Source organism: Lethenteron reissneri, chromosome 36 (genome assembly GCF_015708825.2).
Source record: "Lethenteron reissneri isolate LAM-NWPU_2019-01 chromosome 36, ASM1570882v1, whole genome shotgun sequence".
Taxonomy (NCBI): domain Eukaryota; kingdom Metazoa; phylum Chordata; class Hyperoartia; order Petromyzontiformes; family Petromyzontidae; genus Lethenteron; species Lethenteron reissneri.
The window spans coordinates 4615720-4631861 of NC_083814.1; the positions used below are offsets into that span (position 1 = coordinate 4615720).

Genomic DNA, 16142 nt, shown 5'->3' on the forward strand with positions numbered 1-16142 from the left:
ATGCTTTGTTTAGTTTGAGGAATACAGGGATTTGTCAACTGTGCAATGAGAAGCTTGGAGATATAGATGCCTTAAACATGTGTTACTTCCCATGTAACCAATGTCAGGAGTAAATTTTTACATTTGAATTATGAGAACAATTGTAACCCTAATTTAAACAATGTATACTAGTAAATAATGCATTATGCATTTATTTACTTGAGATTTTGTGCTGTAAATAAAAAAAAAATCTCCAAAAAGCTTTAAGTCACGCAAGCTTTAAGTCAAGATCCATAATTTACTGTTGAATAATGCTGTTAATCCATAAAATCACATTTATAGACTTAGACACATTCACCCAAATTGTGCTGTGTACGCGGGATAGATGTTGCATTACCAAGTATTTTTCACACAGTATTAAGCCAGTAATATCATTGAGGAATGTTTCTAGTCTTACGTTGTTCCGTTGTTAAATTGACGAAAGCCATGAAATTCACTGCTCGCGTGTTGGTGAATGTTGTTTCAATATCCTTCTTCAGATCGTTTTTATAATAGTTATACACAGCACTCTCCGTTGTGTAGTTAAACTGAGCATAGGTCTCCACAATAAAAACGTTATTATCCATGCGGCTGAAATACACGTAAAAAAAAAAAAATCACAAATGTTAACAAAATCATCATCAAATATACGTAAAATAAATGCTGAACTGCATCAATTTGATTTAGATGAATTACCTTCAGTTGGAAGGCTCAAAGCAAATATTAACAGTCAGAGCTGGTGGGATTGAAATCAGACTTCTATTCTGCTCTGATCGCAAATGGTGCAGGAAATTCTAAATCCCTTCTCAATGCTGTAAACTCCCACCGGTGTCCCGATGCCCAGATTTTTCCACTGCTCTGTCAGCTAAGCATGACAAACATTACCTCTTTCTCTGAAAAAGTCAAGAAAATAAGGAATATCCTTCTGCTTCTCCTATTGTCTGTCCTGTCCCTACCTATAACATCACTCAATAAAAAATAATATAACGACAATCATCTTCAACGTACAAGTTATTTGCATCCTTGATTCCCTGCCCACCAAACTCATCCCTCAGTGTCCACCTACTTTGGCCCCCTATATCACCAGTTTTGTCAATTCCTCTGTCTCTTTCAGTACCTTCCCCTAAAATCTCAAGATAGCTGATGTTACTCCCATCTTTAAAAAAAATATCCTCTAGAGACCCTAGCATTCCTAATTAAAACCTCCATTTCCAAAAACGTCTCCCTCCAGTCTCCACGACCCAGTACATCTTGTTTCTGCCAAAGGAGTTCAAATGTAATAGCTCTCCTATATGTGGTTGAATGAGCTATCTCTCTTCAGACCAGGAAGCCATCTCACTCCCGACTTATGCTGACCTTTCTGCCACTCATCATCCTTAGGTTCCCATTATTTTTGAAGTACAGTGCAGTAATACGATGACGGTGATTTGTGTGCGATAGAGCACCCTATACACGGGGAGACCAGTCTCAGAGGGCTTTACATCTCATCTCAAACATTTCAAAGGACACCCCCCACCCCAATAGCAGGTTTCCTTGTGGGAACAATATGATTGCAGCACCTGACCTCCAAACAGGCGGTAGGGAGCAGTGATTGCTACGTATACATCCCAATTGAGTAGTTTGTGGTGTAATTTTCGAATTTAGTGACTTTGGGACCCTGACATTGGCACACGATGGCCTACTTTTACGAATGATGTCAGCGGGATCTTTCACATCCACTGTGAAGCAGACGGTGCATGGCATTAGCGTGGTTATTTCGCCGACAGTAATAATCCAGGGAGGCCGCTGGATTCGAACCATGAACCTCTGCAACAAGCGGTGAATATTCCGACGCTATGCCACGTCACCATCAATTCCACTTTTTAAAGAATAGCTTTGTGAATGTTATCATGAGCACGAATTTAGATGTATGCGTTGACAGAGTAATGCATGTATATATTCAAGTGATTAGTCAAATAGATTTAATAAATTAATCAGTCCGAGCATATTTTAATATTTCGAGAACAAATTAATGTAAACATGCCTTTATAGTGGCGGATCTACTAAACGCTGAAGGATGGCAACATAGCCTTGTGGTAGTATGTTTGCCACTGGTTTTGGAGGTTCACAGTTCAAATCTAGTGGCCGCCCTGGTTAATACCGTGGGTTGCGGGTGTATTACCCGTAAACGTATATATGCGCCATCTGCTTCACAGTGGATGTTAACATTATCGTGACAGCCTTTGCAAGAGTAGGCCATTGTGTACCGGTGTCACGGTTCACATTTAAAAAAAATAGCCCAAAATTACTCGATTGGAACGTGCATAGCAATTATCGCCCCGACTGCGAAAACTTGGCAGGACCCTCCTGAAATAGAGTCATTAAACTCCGGTGAGGCTAAATAAATAACCTGATAAATATTTGACAATGATTTGCTAAAATCACCACAAAATACACAAGCTGTACAAATGTCACACAAATGAAACATTACATGTTCTTTATTTCTTAACATTGTACAGTATTCAAATGTGGAAAACTTTGATGGCTGCGACTGATATTTGTTTGCAAAACCAACCTATTTGTAATGTTGTTGTTATAATAGTATTTGGAGTAACGCAGACTTTTCAGTTTACTTTCAATCTGTAGAAAAAAAGCACATAACGATGAATGAGAAATGTCAATTAATAAACAAGTGCACTACATTACAATGTCAAAATTTCTCAATATCCTTCACAAATCTTCAATTTTGATTTAAAGCTTTCGTGACTGCAGGGATTCATATTCTTGGTTCTTTCGGTAAAGTTACGTAGAAGGGAAATAATAAAATAATATTAAACAATTAAAGTCTCACAACGTTTCGACTGCAACACAAGCAATCATCATCAGGTGTAAATTTCACACCTGATGATGATTGCTATTTTATTATTTCCCTTCTACGTGACTTTACCGAAAGAACCAAGAATATGAATCTTCAATTGTATATTTAATGGTATTAATGAACAGACAACTTACTTCATGATAAATAAACAACCATTTGTTTTCAGTTTATTCAGATATCTACTCACAATATTACTATCAGAGCACGTCATTACCTTTGAGTCAACAATTGTTCCCACCATTGGAACCTCATTTGCCAGTAGCAAAATATGATAATTGTTTTTTTACCCTTTTATCTGGCAACAAAACTGACACCTTTTTTTTACAAGGAGTCATGTTTGCATTGATCACAATACCTGCAGTCGGAATGCAAACTAAAAATATAACTCTGATCATGTATGCACTGTCCTTGAAATTGATTGGTCCACACCCAAGACAGCTTTCCTTAGAGCCTAGTCTCACATGGTTTTGGACCAGAAGACGCCAAAAGGCGCACAACTCAAAGACAATGCACCATCAGAGTATGAAAGCTCGGGGTAAGCATTTACACCATTGGAACCTCATTTGCTAGATAAAAGGGTAAAAAACCAATTATCATATTTTTCTACGGGAAAATGAGGTTCCAATGGTGTAAATGCTTACCCCGAGCTCTCATACTCTGATGGTGCATTGTCTTTGAGTTGTGCGCCTTTTGGCGTCATCTGGTCCAACACCATGTGAGACCAGGCTCTAAGGAAAGCTGTCTCAGGTGTGGACCAATCAATTTCAAGGACAGTGCATACATCATCAGTTATGTTTTTTGTTTGCATTCCGACTGCAGGTATTGTGGTCAATGCAAACATGACTCCTTGTAAAAAAGGTGTCAGTTTTGTTGCCAGATAAAAGGGTAAAAAAACTATTATCAACAATTGTTGATTGTAACCGGGCAAGTTAATTATATTAAAGTCACGTAATAAAAAAAAGTGACATTTCCAAAGAATATGGAACAAAAAGCACAAAAGTTCTCAAAGCATGGTGAGCTGCATGCTAAGAACTGATGGATAGAAAAAGGGACAACGTGAAGTCAACATATGCAAGTTAGAGACCATCATATTGACTGTTTAGACAATGTAGGCGGACTTTGGCAGGACGCGCTGCTGGAATGGACGTAATGAAATTAGCCTGTGCGCAGAATCGCAAGACCATCCAGCAGTGACGATATCATGGCTGATGATAACAAACATTTATAACGATACTCACATAGGCTGTCCATACTTAATCATTTACAAATTCACAATATATTTGTCAATTCTAAAAAATGAAATAACTAATTGTTTCGGTAACATGTTATATTTAAGTTACCGCACAGAACACAAACACGTAACATTAATACTGTTTCAGAAACATTTGAAATTAAAATTATTTACACCATTCACTTACGTGATTTGAGACATTATTAGCAATTTGATCTGTGGGTGTTGATGAAATGCTGTAGTTAAGTCCCATGAAGACTTTCAATTTTGGAGTACCTGTAAAACGTAAATGAGTGTTATACTTATATACCATACTTGACTATTGTTTGTGATGTTTGGGATACATTCAATTCATTGGATAAAGCAACATTTCGAGTTAATATAACACGTGTGTAGTCGAGTAATGTATCTTTTTTTTTATCCAGCTGTTTTCAATCAACAATTGAATAAAGGCCTCGCCATGCAATATCACTCATGGGGGTTTTTCGATGATACCTCACCACACTGGTCAATGCGGGTTTGTGAAGCAGAGGACACAATTGGTCCTATCAGTGGCCAATGTTAGCCGTAGATGGGAATTGGAACTTGGTGTCACCGGGTTCCTGGTGCTGCACGCTAAGCAATGTGCCACCTGCTCCACCCTCAATTATTACACGAAGTAAAATTCATCACATTATACAAAAATGGAACAGCTTTGTCAACCATTGGCTGAAGGCCACCCGCCGGCCAGCACAAGGAGGGGATGGAAGGGTGCACGTGGGTTTCGCAGTCATCTCAGTCAACCCATAGCACCACGTGATACCCGTTCCGTGACCTTCCTTGCCAGCGTGCCTTCGACACTTCACGTGGCGAAAAACCCCCGTGGTGACGCCACCAACACTTAAGTGGCGAACGGCGGTGTTCGTTGTTGTTGTTGGGTTTGGGGAAAGGTGCCCGGGAGTGGGGAAAAGGGCTGGAGTAGTGGTTGGTGGGGAAGGGGGGTGCCACGCAATATCCAGGGGTGGAGATCTGTTGGGCATGGTGGGGGGGGGGGCACTCGTTCATTGACGCGTGCAGTCACACCCCGGTGCAATGTCGGTGCGACGAATATCGAAACGACGTCAATCGAAGCGATCCGCGGGAGGGCGAAAGCCAAGGAGCGACGGATAGCAAGAGGGACAGACAATGTTGTCAGCGCGACGTAAGCGTGTGGGGGGGTTTGAGCGACGCTAATCAGGCGGTGGTGTTAATAATTATAAAGTGACGACGTAGTTTGCGAAGCGACGTTAAAAGGGGGGGGAGAGGGGAAATACATCGATGTATTACTGTCCTGTCACGAGCGTATACAGTGGAACGATGTATCAATTAATATTTGCTGTATCTACAACAGCCCATCGTTAACATTTGTCGGTAAGCGAACACATTGGGCTCTATGGAGGCACTACACTATTATACACTGCACTACTATTACATTACACTACTATACACTACACTATACACTACATAATTGGCTCTATGGAGGCCCGTCGTGAAGCGATTAATCGTTAACAGAGGTGGTCGTTAAGAGGGGTTCTACTCTACACTACTAAACAATACACTACTAAACACCACACTACTATACATTACACTATACACTACACTACTATACACTAGACATTGGGCTCTATGGAGGTCCCGTCGTTTGGGGTGCTCGTTAAGAGGGGTTCTACTGTCTAGGCAATGTAAAACGATTACATCCTCTCGTCCAATTTAGGGATCACAATACAATAATATAAGTGTTGCAAAATGCATTTAATTGAAACAATTTAATTAATTTTGCGTTCCACCTGCTGTGCGGAATACAATTTGATGGATTACATTCCATGGGACGTTGTGGAAAATAAATTGTATTAAGGTTTCACAATGTATATTAAAACCAATAATATTGCACTCATTCCCCATTCATTCAATCCATCACAGTCATCAATTTCGCTTTCACGCATCACAGATTCACCCATTCTATTTTATTCACCTCGTCTTCCACCACTATCTTCATAGGTACCGTGCTTAATTTTCTGTAAAGCGCCTTGGTCAAGGCACTATATAAATTAGATTACACGTTAGATGCGACTGATTAAATAAATGTTTACATTGCTTCCATGTGAGAGAATAAAATGCAATTATCCCGTGTGTTCACTCTTACTCGTAGCGTTAACAAATGAGTTGTGGCAGAGTTAGGAGGTAGGGCTCACATGTTCGTTGATAGCGGAATCTACGAGCTGAACTTGCCGCGATAGCTAACGTTCTCGGGTCAACAGCCACATTAGCCCAAAAAGAAAACTTACATCTCAACATTTGCCTTAAATGATTGGAATTATTTAAGTACTCGGAAGCGTTACCCATTGAACACGTCACATCTCAAATCATTGCATTTCAGTGTTTAAACAAATTAAGCCTGAGGAATCGTAGGACCCCGACGAGATATATTTGTACAACGCAAATTACCTGCTTTAAAGCTTGCGTTGACAGTTGTTTTTCCATACTGGCAATCGATACCCTCGTACGATGCTAGGCACGTGCAACTGGCGTTGCAGAAAGGTGTATTATAGCATGTTCCCCCATTCTTACAATATCCCGCGATACAGGCAGTCTGACTGCAATTCAAAGGCACACAGTCCTGTCCATCGCCTGTTAAATGACACACAAGCAAAACAGTTAGATATATAGTGAACAAAATGTTTATCAGTCACGTGGACAAAATAATTGCCCTCATTGGTGAGGATTACTCTGATTAACCATTTCAATGATGATGGCACACGGTATAGATCATCTGCATTGGCTCTACTGTTCCCACCTCATTAATTAATTTGAATTATCTTCGTTCTTGGTCATGCTCCTCTGTTGATTCATACAATTATCTTAAGCTCAACATGTCTACATTCTAAGTTGTCCTTAGCAGAAAAAAAGCCCGTTTCAAGTAAAGAGTCCACAACTTGTGCTTCTCCTGAAATCAAATCATGAGCTCGTGTAGTCGTTCCCTCGCATGCTCAACCTCGTAAACCCAATTGTGAATTCTAGAATATTGTAAACACGTCTGAGTTAAACATTACAGTGAAGTTATAGATCTAATTATTGCGTTTCAGTCAGGTTTTTCTTCCAAAATGTGTAAATCAAATCTTAGTTGGAATATGACTCACGCTTTTGAAATGTGCATACCACCTAAAAAGGTGTGGATTTGTAACATCAGCCTATGTGTCAGTAAACATTGTTCACAATACTGAGCACACTCAGAACACTTACGCTTATAACCATCGCTGCAGTTGCACTTGTATGTACCAGGGATGTTGTAGCATTCTTCGTTTTGAGGACAAGTCATACTTTTACACTCATTAATATCCGAGCATATTTTGTTCACCATTTCGTATCCCGAAACACAACTGCAACTGTACGATCCTAAGTTGTTGCTGCAAGTGGCATTAGGTCCACATATCGATCCATTTACCTTACACTCATCAATGTCCACACAATTGATTCCGTTTTCTGGTGAGGACCAAACATTGCCAATTATTAAACAATCAATAAATGTACAACATCGTTTACAGCATATATTTTAAATAAAACAATCGCAGCAAGGCAGGAATGAGATACATTTTTGTTTATTAAATGGGTTGAGCACAGGCCCAGAGACCCACATGCCATGCAACAAAACTATTAAAGTTGTAATAGACAAGCGTTTCCGTGTTTCACTAATTGAGCACGGTTATTATAAAAGAGTCGATTGTAAGGAATTTGAAAGTCAAGCAGTGAAAGGGAAGAAGCAGAAAGAAAGGTGATTTAAAAAATGTGTTTGACCCGCAGTGTGGTAGTGGTTGAACATAGAAACTATTTCTATTTAATCAGGTAAGGCTCACTGACCGATGTAGCTCTTTTTCAGAAGTGACCTGGCCACACATGATAGTTCAACGAAGTGGCTTATCATGTGGAAATGTATAGCAGTCAAATACACGATTATTGAACTAGTATACAAACGGGACATTTGTCAAATACAACAACAAGTGAAGTCATTACATGATTGACAGTTAAGCATAAACTTGTGAATCAGATGGACAGGTATTTGGGGAGTTAACTGAAAATGAATAGGAACCATGTGGTTATGTTGTCCTATGTACAGTACAATGAATGCACTTGAAGGGTTCAGTGATGACGTCGTCTTGCTCTATTTAAGACCGGAAGCAGGTGGATGGCTTCACTATTCTGGAAAATCACCCTATGATGCTGGATGTAATTGCCAGCGAAACGTCGTACTCAAATTGTAAATGTTGTGGATGTACTCTCCAACACACCGGTGGGCTGAAATAGTAACTAATTGGCGTTTTCTTTACGTGACAAATCCCGTACTAATTGGCTGTCGGGTAATGGAGGGTGATGACACATTTATACTTATGCGATCTAACCCAAAAACCTTTATTATGAATAATATTGGTCGCGAAAGCCTACGTGTTAAACCGAATACACTTTAGTCACTCATACTGAATGTTAACACTTCCTGATAGTGCAAACCAAAGATGTTAGTTGCCCTCACCAGTGTTGCTTGAACAATATTTAGCATTAATAAATTGTCAGTCACCCCATATATTAATATCTCTCAATGGATATGCAAAAACAATAGACCTGGACCAGTTGTATCTATTATAAAAGCCCAGCATTCCGTTTGTACGTCAGCTAAATTATAAGAGCCTTTCAGAAGGCCTGAATCAAGAAGTTATAGAAAGTGGACCCCCATATACATGCCTACACAACACTCTACATACAATAGAGTCAGTAGTATCTGCACACATTTGGGGGGGAAGAAGCAGACACCAGTGGGGGTGATGGGCGAGGCGCAAAGCGCTGAGAAGCCCTCCACAGGAGCGAGAATAAGGCGGCCGTAGCCCGCCCAAATTCTAGAGCTCGAAAATTCTAACTAGAATGCTTCATTAATATGCAGAGATATTCAACTACCAAAGCACATTAACACTGGCTTGCAAATTACCTGGTTACATATGCCACCACTGCAATTCTGGGTTCATGATTTACAATCACATGTCTAAGATAATTAAACATTTATATGTTTTGCCATATAGGTATAAACGTCTGTCGAGGTGATGGATGTGTCCACCTTGGCTAGGTGGACACAAACTGTCTTAAGTGCAAATCCATCTTATCACTTTTGGATTCATAAAATGAATACCATTTAGTGGGATGTAAACAGTGGTTATAACATGTGGTTAATGTAATATAGCAATAACGTGTTTGACGTGATATATACCAATAACACCTTTGCAGTTATACCACTTTAATGTATCGTTACCTGGGTTATTATCCCCAATGGAGGTGTATCCTTTAGCACAAGAGCAGTTGTAAGATCCAATCGTGTTGACGCACTGTACAGATTGGTCTGTGCAATTTGTCAAACATTCATCGATGTCTGCAAAAACAAAAGACACGGCACAGTGTATGTGGCATTTTTACAAGGGTGTGCATTTATTCTATGACGTCATACCTACAGTGTATTCACCGCATTGCAACAGACTTTAATTGCATTTGCTCTGTCAATTACAAAATACTTTATACGCATACACAATTCTACGTGTTTAACAAACCTTCTTTAGAACTGCAATTTGTGTTTAGTTTGTTGTCCTTCCCTCTGCACCTCCGATAAGCACAGTTGGCTACGTATGGTGCGAAAGAAGTTCAAAATACATACAGTGCAATCTGGGTTCCCTTTCGAGATTATCCCCTGTTTTATCAGAATTTAAACTTGTATCCGTTGGTTTTTCATTGTACCATTAATCCGTATGGAAGTTTACTGCTTCACATCTGTGACACGCTCGTTGACACATTTTCACTACCTGCGCAGTTTGTCCCATTGTAGCCAGGAAAACAGTTACACTTGTAGGACCCTGGAATATTCTGGCAATCGCAACACAAGCGGTCGTCCGCTTGTGTAGCGATCGAAACGTAGTAGTTTTTCGTTATTTTCTTTGAACCTATCTACATGACTTTACCGAAAGACCCAAAGAATATGATGCAAATATGTTTGATTTCATGTCATACATCGTAGGTTATTTAAAATACTCAAATGACAATATCACAGTTAACCGTCAGATATCTTTCAATTAACATCACGTATTAAACTTAATATTCAAATAGGAAAAAAAGAATGGTTGTCAAATCGCATTCAACTACCGAAAAGACATTACCCCTTCTAATATTTACGTTTTGTCAATATATTGTAACAATGTAATTGATACCTTGGCACATAGAGCTGTCGATGGTGGTGTTGATGTAGCCAATATCGCAAGAGCATGTATATCCATGATAGTTGTTCAAGCATGTCTGATTGCATTTGGCGGGTACTTCCAGGCATTCGTCCACATCTGCCGATCCATCAAAGGTGCATAACACAATCAGGTTATGACATCACATTTACCCCTCGGTTTTTGAGACCGAAACAGGAGGAGGATTTCTCCACAATTCTGGTCGTCACCTAATGAGGGGCTGGTTCTAATTAGCGGCAAAACGTCGTACTCAGATCGTAAATGTTGTGGGTTTAGTTTCCAACACATTGGTGTGCTGAACCAGTAACTAATTGGCATGTTTCGTTTAGGTGACAAACTTTACTAATTGACTGTGTCGGGTGGTGGTGGGTTTAACGACACGTTGATATTTACGCGATCTAACCAAAAAATCCTCTATTATGGATAACATTGGTCACGAAATCCTATGTGTTAATCTACTTTAAGCAGATTTACAATGTTTAAGCATTATCAGGTCTCATCTCCTGGCAACGGCAGTTGAAACAACGGTGGAATTTTCTTAAATCCGCCCACTTTGGTCCACCCAGAGGTGTACATGTGTGCTGCACAGTTAGTCCATGAGGAAAGTCGCGTGGGGTAAAGTGTGGGTACTCGCACCTCTTCCACAACATCTGGGATAGCATGGAAGAGTAGGTAAAAAATATACTCCAGTTGAGGTTCTCCTGCCAGCAATGGAGTGAACAAGCAATCGGAGTGCCGCACCTTGACCACCTTTGTATATGCATACCCTATGTGTTGCATTCAACGTTCTATTTGTGGTGTTTTTTTTATCATTTCTCAACATCCAAAATATCTGAAAGTGACAGTACTAAGTCTAATGAAAGTGTGCAATCTTGTTAAGCAAAATAAATATATGCCTATGGGACCTTTTTTGCCAGGATTGAAATGATGGAAAAAACAGAATAGGTCTTGACTTAAAGCTTTCGTGACTGCAGGAATTTATATTCTTTGGGTATTTCGGTAAAGTCACGTTGATAGGTTCAAAGAGAACCTATCTACGTGACTTTACCATTTATTGTAATAACACAGGAGGTGTAATAACACAGGAGGTGTTAAGACGTTCAATCAACAAATAGACACCTTTTGAAAGGCGTCAAGGCTGCATTAACCACACACGATTGTGGCAAAACATGCAAACAAACATGCTCTGATAATATATGCATTGTCTTTGAAACGAATTGCCATATACCAGAGACATGGCCTTGTCTCACCAAGACCAGAGAACGCAATAGGTTTCTACTTGGTGTTTGAACATCTTAACACTTGTGTTATTGCCAGGAAGGGTAAAACCGCTTATTCTTTTTCAATAAAAAGTTATGATTATTCATTATCACTGCAGAAAGTTGTTAATATTATATGGTGGATTTTTATGGCATTTTTTTATTGAGTAAGAAAAATTATTCATTGATTGCGTGAAAATTGTCTGTACTGCACCTTATTTCTAATGAATGAGGAATTAATTAACACAATTAAAGAATTAAATATGTACACACCGTAACACTTGCTCCCGTTGCCTGTGAGCCCAACGGGACAGGGCCCACACGAAAAGCCTAGGGAGGGTGCACGATCATCTGTGCAGTTCACTCCAGGATGACAAGGGCTGTCTACACAGGCATTGTAGTCGTCCATGCAGTATGCTCCCGCGTAGCCGTCATCACATTGACAGCCGGCAACCTTCAGACGATCGCAGCAACATGGCAAATAAATTAAGCGTGACATGGGTTATGTACGCAAACTAAAGCCATCTCCCCCCTAAGCGCCGACCAAGCATTATGATTAAACGGTATTCAAGCGCACTGAAAGTGGTAAATGTATGGGTTTTCCAATACATAAACTGAAATGCTGTTTTCTGACTTCACATCCAGATAAAATATTATTTTTACCAAAATTACGTAATTTTACCCCTAAGTACTAGATTAAAATGTACGACATTTGAATAATTATAAAAAAATATATATGTTGGGTAAATTTTTATCCAGCACTATGCTGTACATATATGGCTATTTAAATACATTCTTGAACTTTTGAATGAGCAATTCATTATTAAAGCAAAAATAAATTTAATAACTATAAATATATTTTTAAAAGACAGACTTTCCACCAGCACAAGGTGTCCACTACTTAAGAATAACATCCAAGGGAGCACTTGAATTCACATTCAGTAACTATTTTAATATATTGATATTTGACCAACTTTATATATATATTATTTTAAGCGTGAAAACTGAACCACAAATACAACTTTCACGTGAAAAAACACATCCTAATTTTGTGGGGAAGAAACTCACAAAGCAATCTCGTCATTTAACATAGATTGACGAAAGCCAACACATGCGTCAATAACACTGCCCTGAAGAGGAAATACATATTGTAAATATATTCATAGCTACGAAGGAGGGACATCGTCTAAACGTCATCCATTAAATATATTATTTCCATTATAAGGGCAATGTTATTGAAATATGTGTTTGAGTTTGTGTTATTTGCACTTCTGCCCCAATGCCAAAGCAATATCACACTGTTTTGATTCATGGAATGAAAGGAGAGTGACCCATTAAAAAAAAATTCGTGTTGAACTTTCCAGAAAAGTAATTTTCTGGAAACAACTATCACGTAATGGCTGCGAGTGAATTGGTCAAGTGAATGACTGCCCAACTGACCTGGAAAGTGGATCCGTCGCTGCCGGTGATGCTCAGGGTGGTCTGGTTGTAGAGGCACGTGGAGTGGGCGCTGCAGTTGCACAAGATGAGGTTGAGCAGCAGCGAAGAAGAGGCCTTGCCGTTGCTGGCACTCACCACGCCAAATGCTGGCTCTGAGCTTCTGGGGCTCCACGTCAAAGTCCCATCGGCTGCAGAAACCCACCACCAGCAGTAATCAATGAGCACAGATGAATGACCTTCATGGATTGTGTTTGTATCGATGTTCAGAAAATAATATTTTGGCAGAATTTTTTGTTAGGCTAGTTTTTATTTTGAAAAATAGTAATTTACCAGAAGTATTTTACTGAAAAATAAAATAAGGGAAGGAACAACGTATGGTCAGGCGGGGTAATAAGGTGGGCAACCTCAAGGGGTGAAGAGTACTGAAGTAACACCAACAAGTGAGGTAGGGTCCCACACAGGGAGTGCTCATTATATGTGAAAAAGACACAGTAGAGTGATGTATTTTAAATACTGCTAAATATATTTCTGAATGTATTACACAATAAAAAATATTAACCAGTGCAACTGAGAGTCCCGCATATGCATTGCATATTTCCAGGACGAAATTGGTCCGGTAAACCTTGTAACAAAGCCCAATGTCAGCTCAAGTTCTGACCTGGTAAAATCTATTTTCGGACTTGGAGTCTCTGAATCTCCAAATATCCACAATTCAACTAGTTAAATATTCATCATCTCTGTTCTTGCTCAAGCTCTTTTTGTTCCTGGCCACTTTCAGAGGCATCGGGGGGCTCTGCCACCCAGCAAATTTGTACGAAAATTGTCACCAAGTTGAACGATATGTGGAATAAAATATAACAAGAACCTTTCTAAAATTTTACATCGAGATGTCAATTTAGCACGGAAAACATTAAATTATCATCACATAGAGCAACAATTGTATGAATTCCAACCACTGACTTCTCAAAAATGCCAAAATAAATCACACACACACCTGTGATGTTGAGGTCTGAGGAATTTCTTGAAATGGTAAATACAATGGTGTCGTTGTTCGGGTCCACTGCGCTGATATTGACTGTAACTACTTGAATCAGCTTGGCAGAAATTTGCCCGTCGCTGGTAATGTTGGGAGGGAAGTTTTCTGAAACAAAACAACACATATCACTTATACATTTACGCACAATAACACTCCTGCATGTTAGACATGTCTGTGTTATAATAATTTACATTTGTAAGGCACACTTCATCCAAGTATCCCAATGCACCTCTGTGTTATACACTATCAGAGGTAAATCACAGCAGAAAACCGTAGCAGTATGTGTAAATGTACATTGAGTGATACAACGATGTATCACTACTCAATGGTTAATTAACCTGCGACTTTGAGATAAGTACATTTTTAACAAAACTATATGTTATGGTATCACTAGTGTCGCTTTACTCAAGTAGTGTGTTAGATGTACTACTATTATTTATTATTTATCTTATAATACATGTCGTGTGTTTGAAATGTTAATGTAGGACGCCACTGTTTTAACTATTTGACAATTCAACTCCTAAGATGCTTGAGTATGGCTCATTGAAGGCGTAAATTATTCTAAAGTAATGCATGATGTGAAAATTGTCCTCAAAGTCACAGCTCAACTTGTCTTAAGTGACTGCTAATCAGGCATGTAATGTTTAATACATTGTGAGAGATGCTTGCACACTCACGAATCGTGCAAATAAGACTGAAAAGGATTGATTCGTTATGATTGGAACCATATTGTATGCACGTTATACGCTATTTTTGCATTCAGGATAATGCGGCACACACGTCTATCTCTATGAAGAAACAATACAAATGACAAAAAATCATCTGGGCCAGGGGGATGATTGTTACATGCCTACTGCTTATTGTCAGGTCAAGAATTTATGTGGATGTACAATGCTACTTTCTCCACTGGCACATCTGAGCCGAGCCAGCGGGAGGACCCTTACGGTACGGGGTTTTTCCCACTGGCTATTTGCCATGCTGAGCTAGAAACAAACCATGATACATTCATCTCACAAAACGTATGAATCTGGCTCGGGGCCAAGCAAGGGCAGGAGCAGAGGTAATTGCAATTTAATTGCTTATAACATCAGTCTATACACTGAGAGGACACAGCATCAATGCTTCACGTACACGCATCTTGCCTCGTTTGTTGCGTGTGATATAAGTAACCTGACCCGCCCCTACTGGACATCCGTGAAAAAGAGCTTCACGGCTCATCGGATTCCTCCAGTCTAAATAAAGATTTAAATTCTGAAGTGGCACGGCTCGGCTTCTCCAGTGGAAGGACAACCTTGGCGCCACGTGAGCTGCAACGTGGCTGCCTTGGGCAAGGTCCCGGGCTTTGCTCTTGTAGTAGAGTGAAAACAGAGGCACAGCATAATTCAACTCACGTAGAGCTTTCTGCTGAGAGCCAAATTCCATAGCGCTCTTCAATGTGGCCAGCCCAAACTCGGTGTCCCCGGTACTCAGCACGTCAAATATGCAGTCAAACTGTCCTCCACATGAAGCGTTAATGGAGGCAAGTCGTTCTGCAGATGTCTGATTTATGAGTTCTTCATAGAATGTAGGCACAAAGCTGTTGTTGTTGTTGAATGTGGACCAAGTCTCCCCACTGGTGGCGTTATAAGTAAACAGGCTTGTGTTTTCGTTTGTTTGCCCTGTAAAGAGACGGCATATTTTTGTCGAAATGTGTTTTTAAAAAACATTATTGATATACATAAGCAGCAACAAGTATAAACCAACAATACAAATGCTCGGTTGTTTCAGCTTTAAAAGCTGCGGTGCAAAGCACCAAGGTGGATTTATAATTCACTTATATTTTATATTGTCAATTTGTGGAATGTAACTGGTGTTCTTGTCGCTCACATCATTTAACGTTTTATTAAAAGTCACTATGAATATACACTCTGCTCAACGTAGCAGGCAGATGTGTCACCTTAGTGAACATGTTTATAGGTCTTTGCTGATAAATCTGAACAGTCTTCTATCAAATGAGCACATAAAACATATATATTACATATCA

General features: G+C 39.5%; 1 protein-coding gene across 2 annotated transcripts in view; it reads right to left on the minus strand.

Moving 5' to 3' along the window:
• LOC133351031 (mucin-19-like) overlaps positions 1-16142 on the minus strand; it is a 285024-nt gene that overhangs the window by 120478 nt on the left and 148404 nt on the right. The window contains exons 90-100 of one of the 2 annotated variants that reach the window (XM_061565915.1): positions 15511-15777; positions 14078-14224; positions 13084-13271; positions 11917-12097; positions 10358-10483; positions 9415-9531; positions 7365-7604; positions 6570-6752; positions 4294-4382; positions 2573-2637; positions 437-609 (exon numbers count right to left, since the gene is read on the minus strand). In XM_061565915.1, the coding sequence (XP_061421899.1) occupies positions 437-609; positions 2573-2637; positions 4294-4382; positions 6570-6752; positions 7365-7604; positions 9415-9531; positions 10358-10483; positions 11917-12097; positions 13084-13271; positions 14078-14224; positions 15511-15777 (1776 nt within the window). The remainder of the gene's footprint in view (positions 1-436; positions 610-2572; positions 2638-4293; positions 4383-6569; positions 6753-7364; positions 7605-9414; positions 9532-10357; positions 10484-11916; positions 12098-13083; positions 13272-14077; positions 14225-15510; positions 15778-16142) is intronic. The other variant, XM_061565914.1, reaches the window with a different exon arrangement.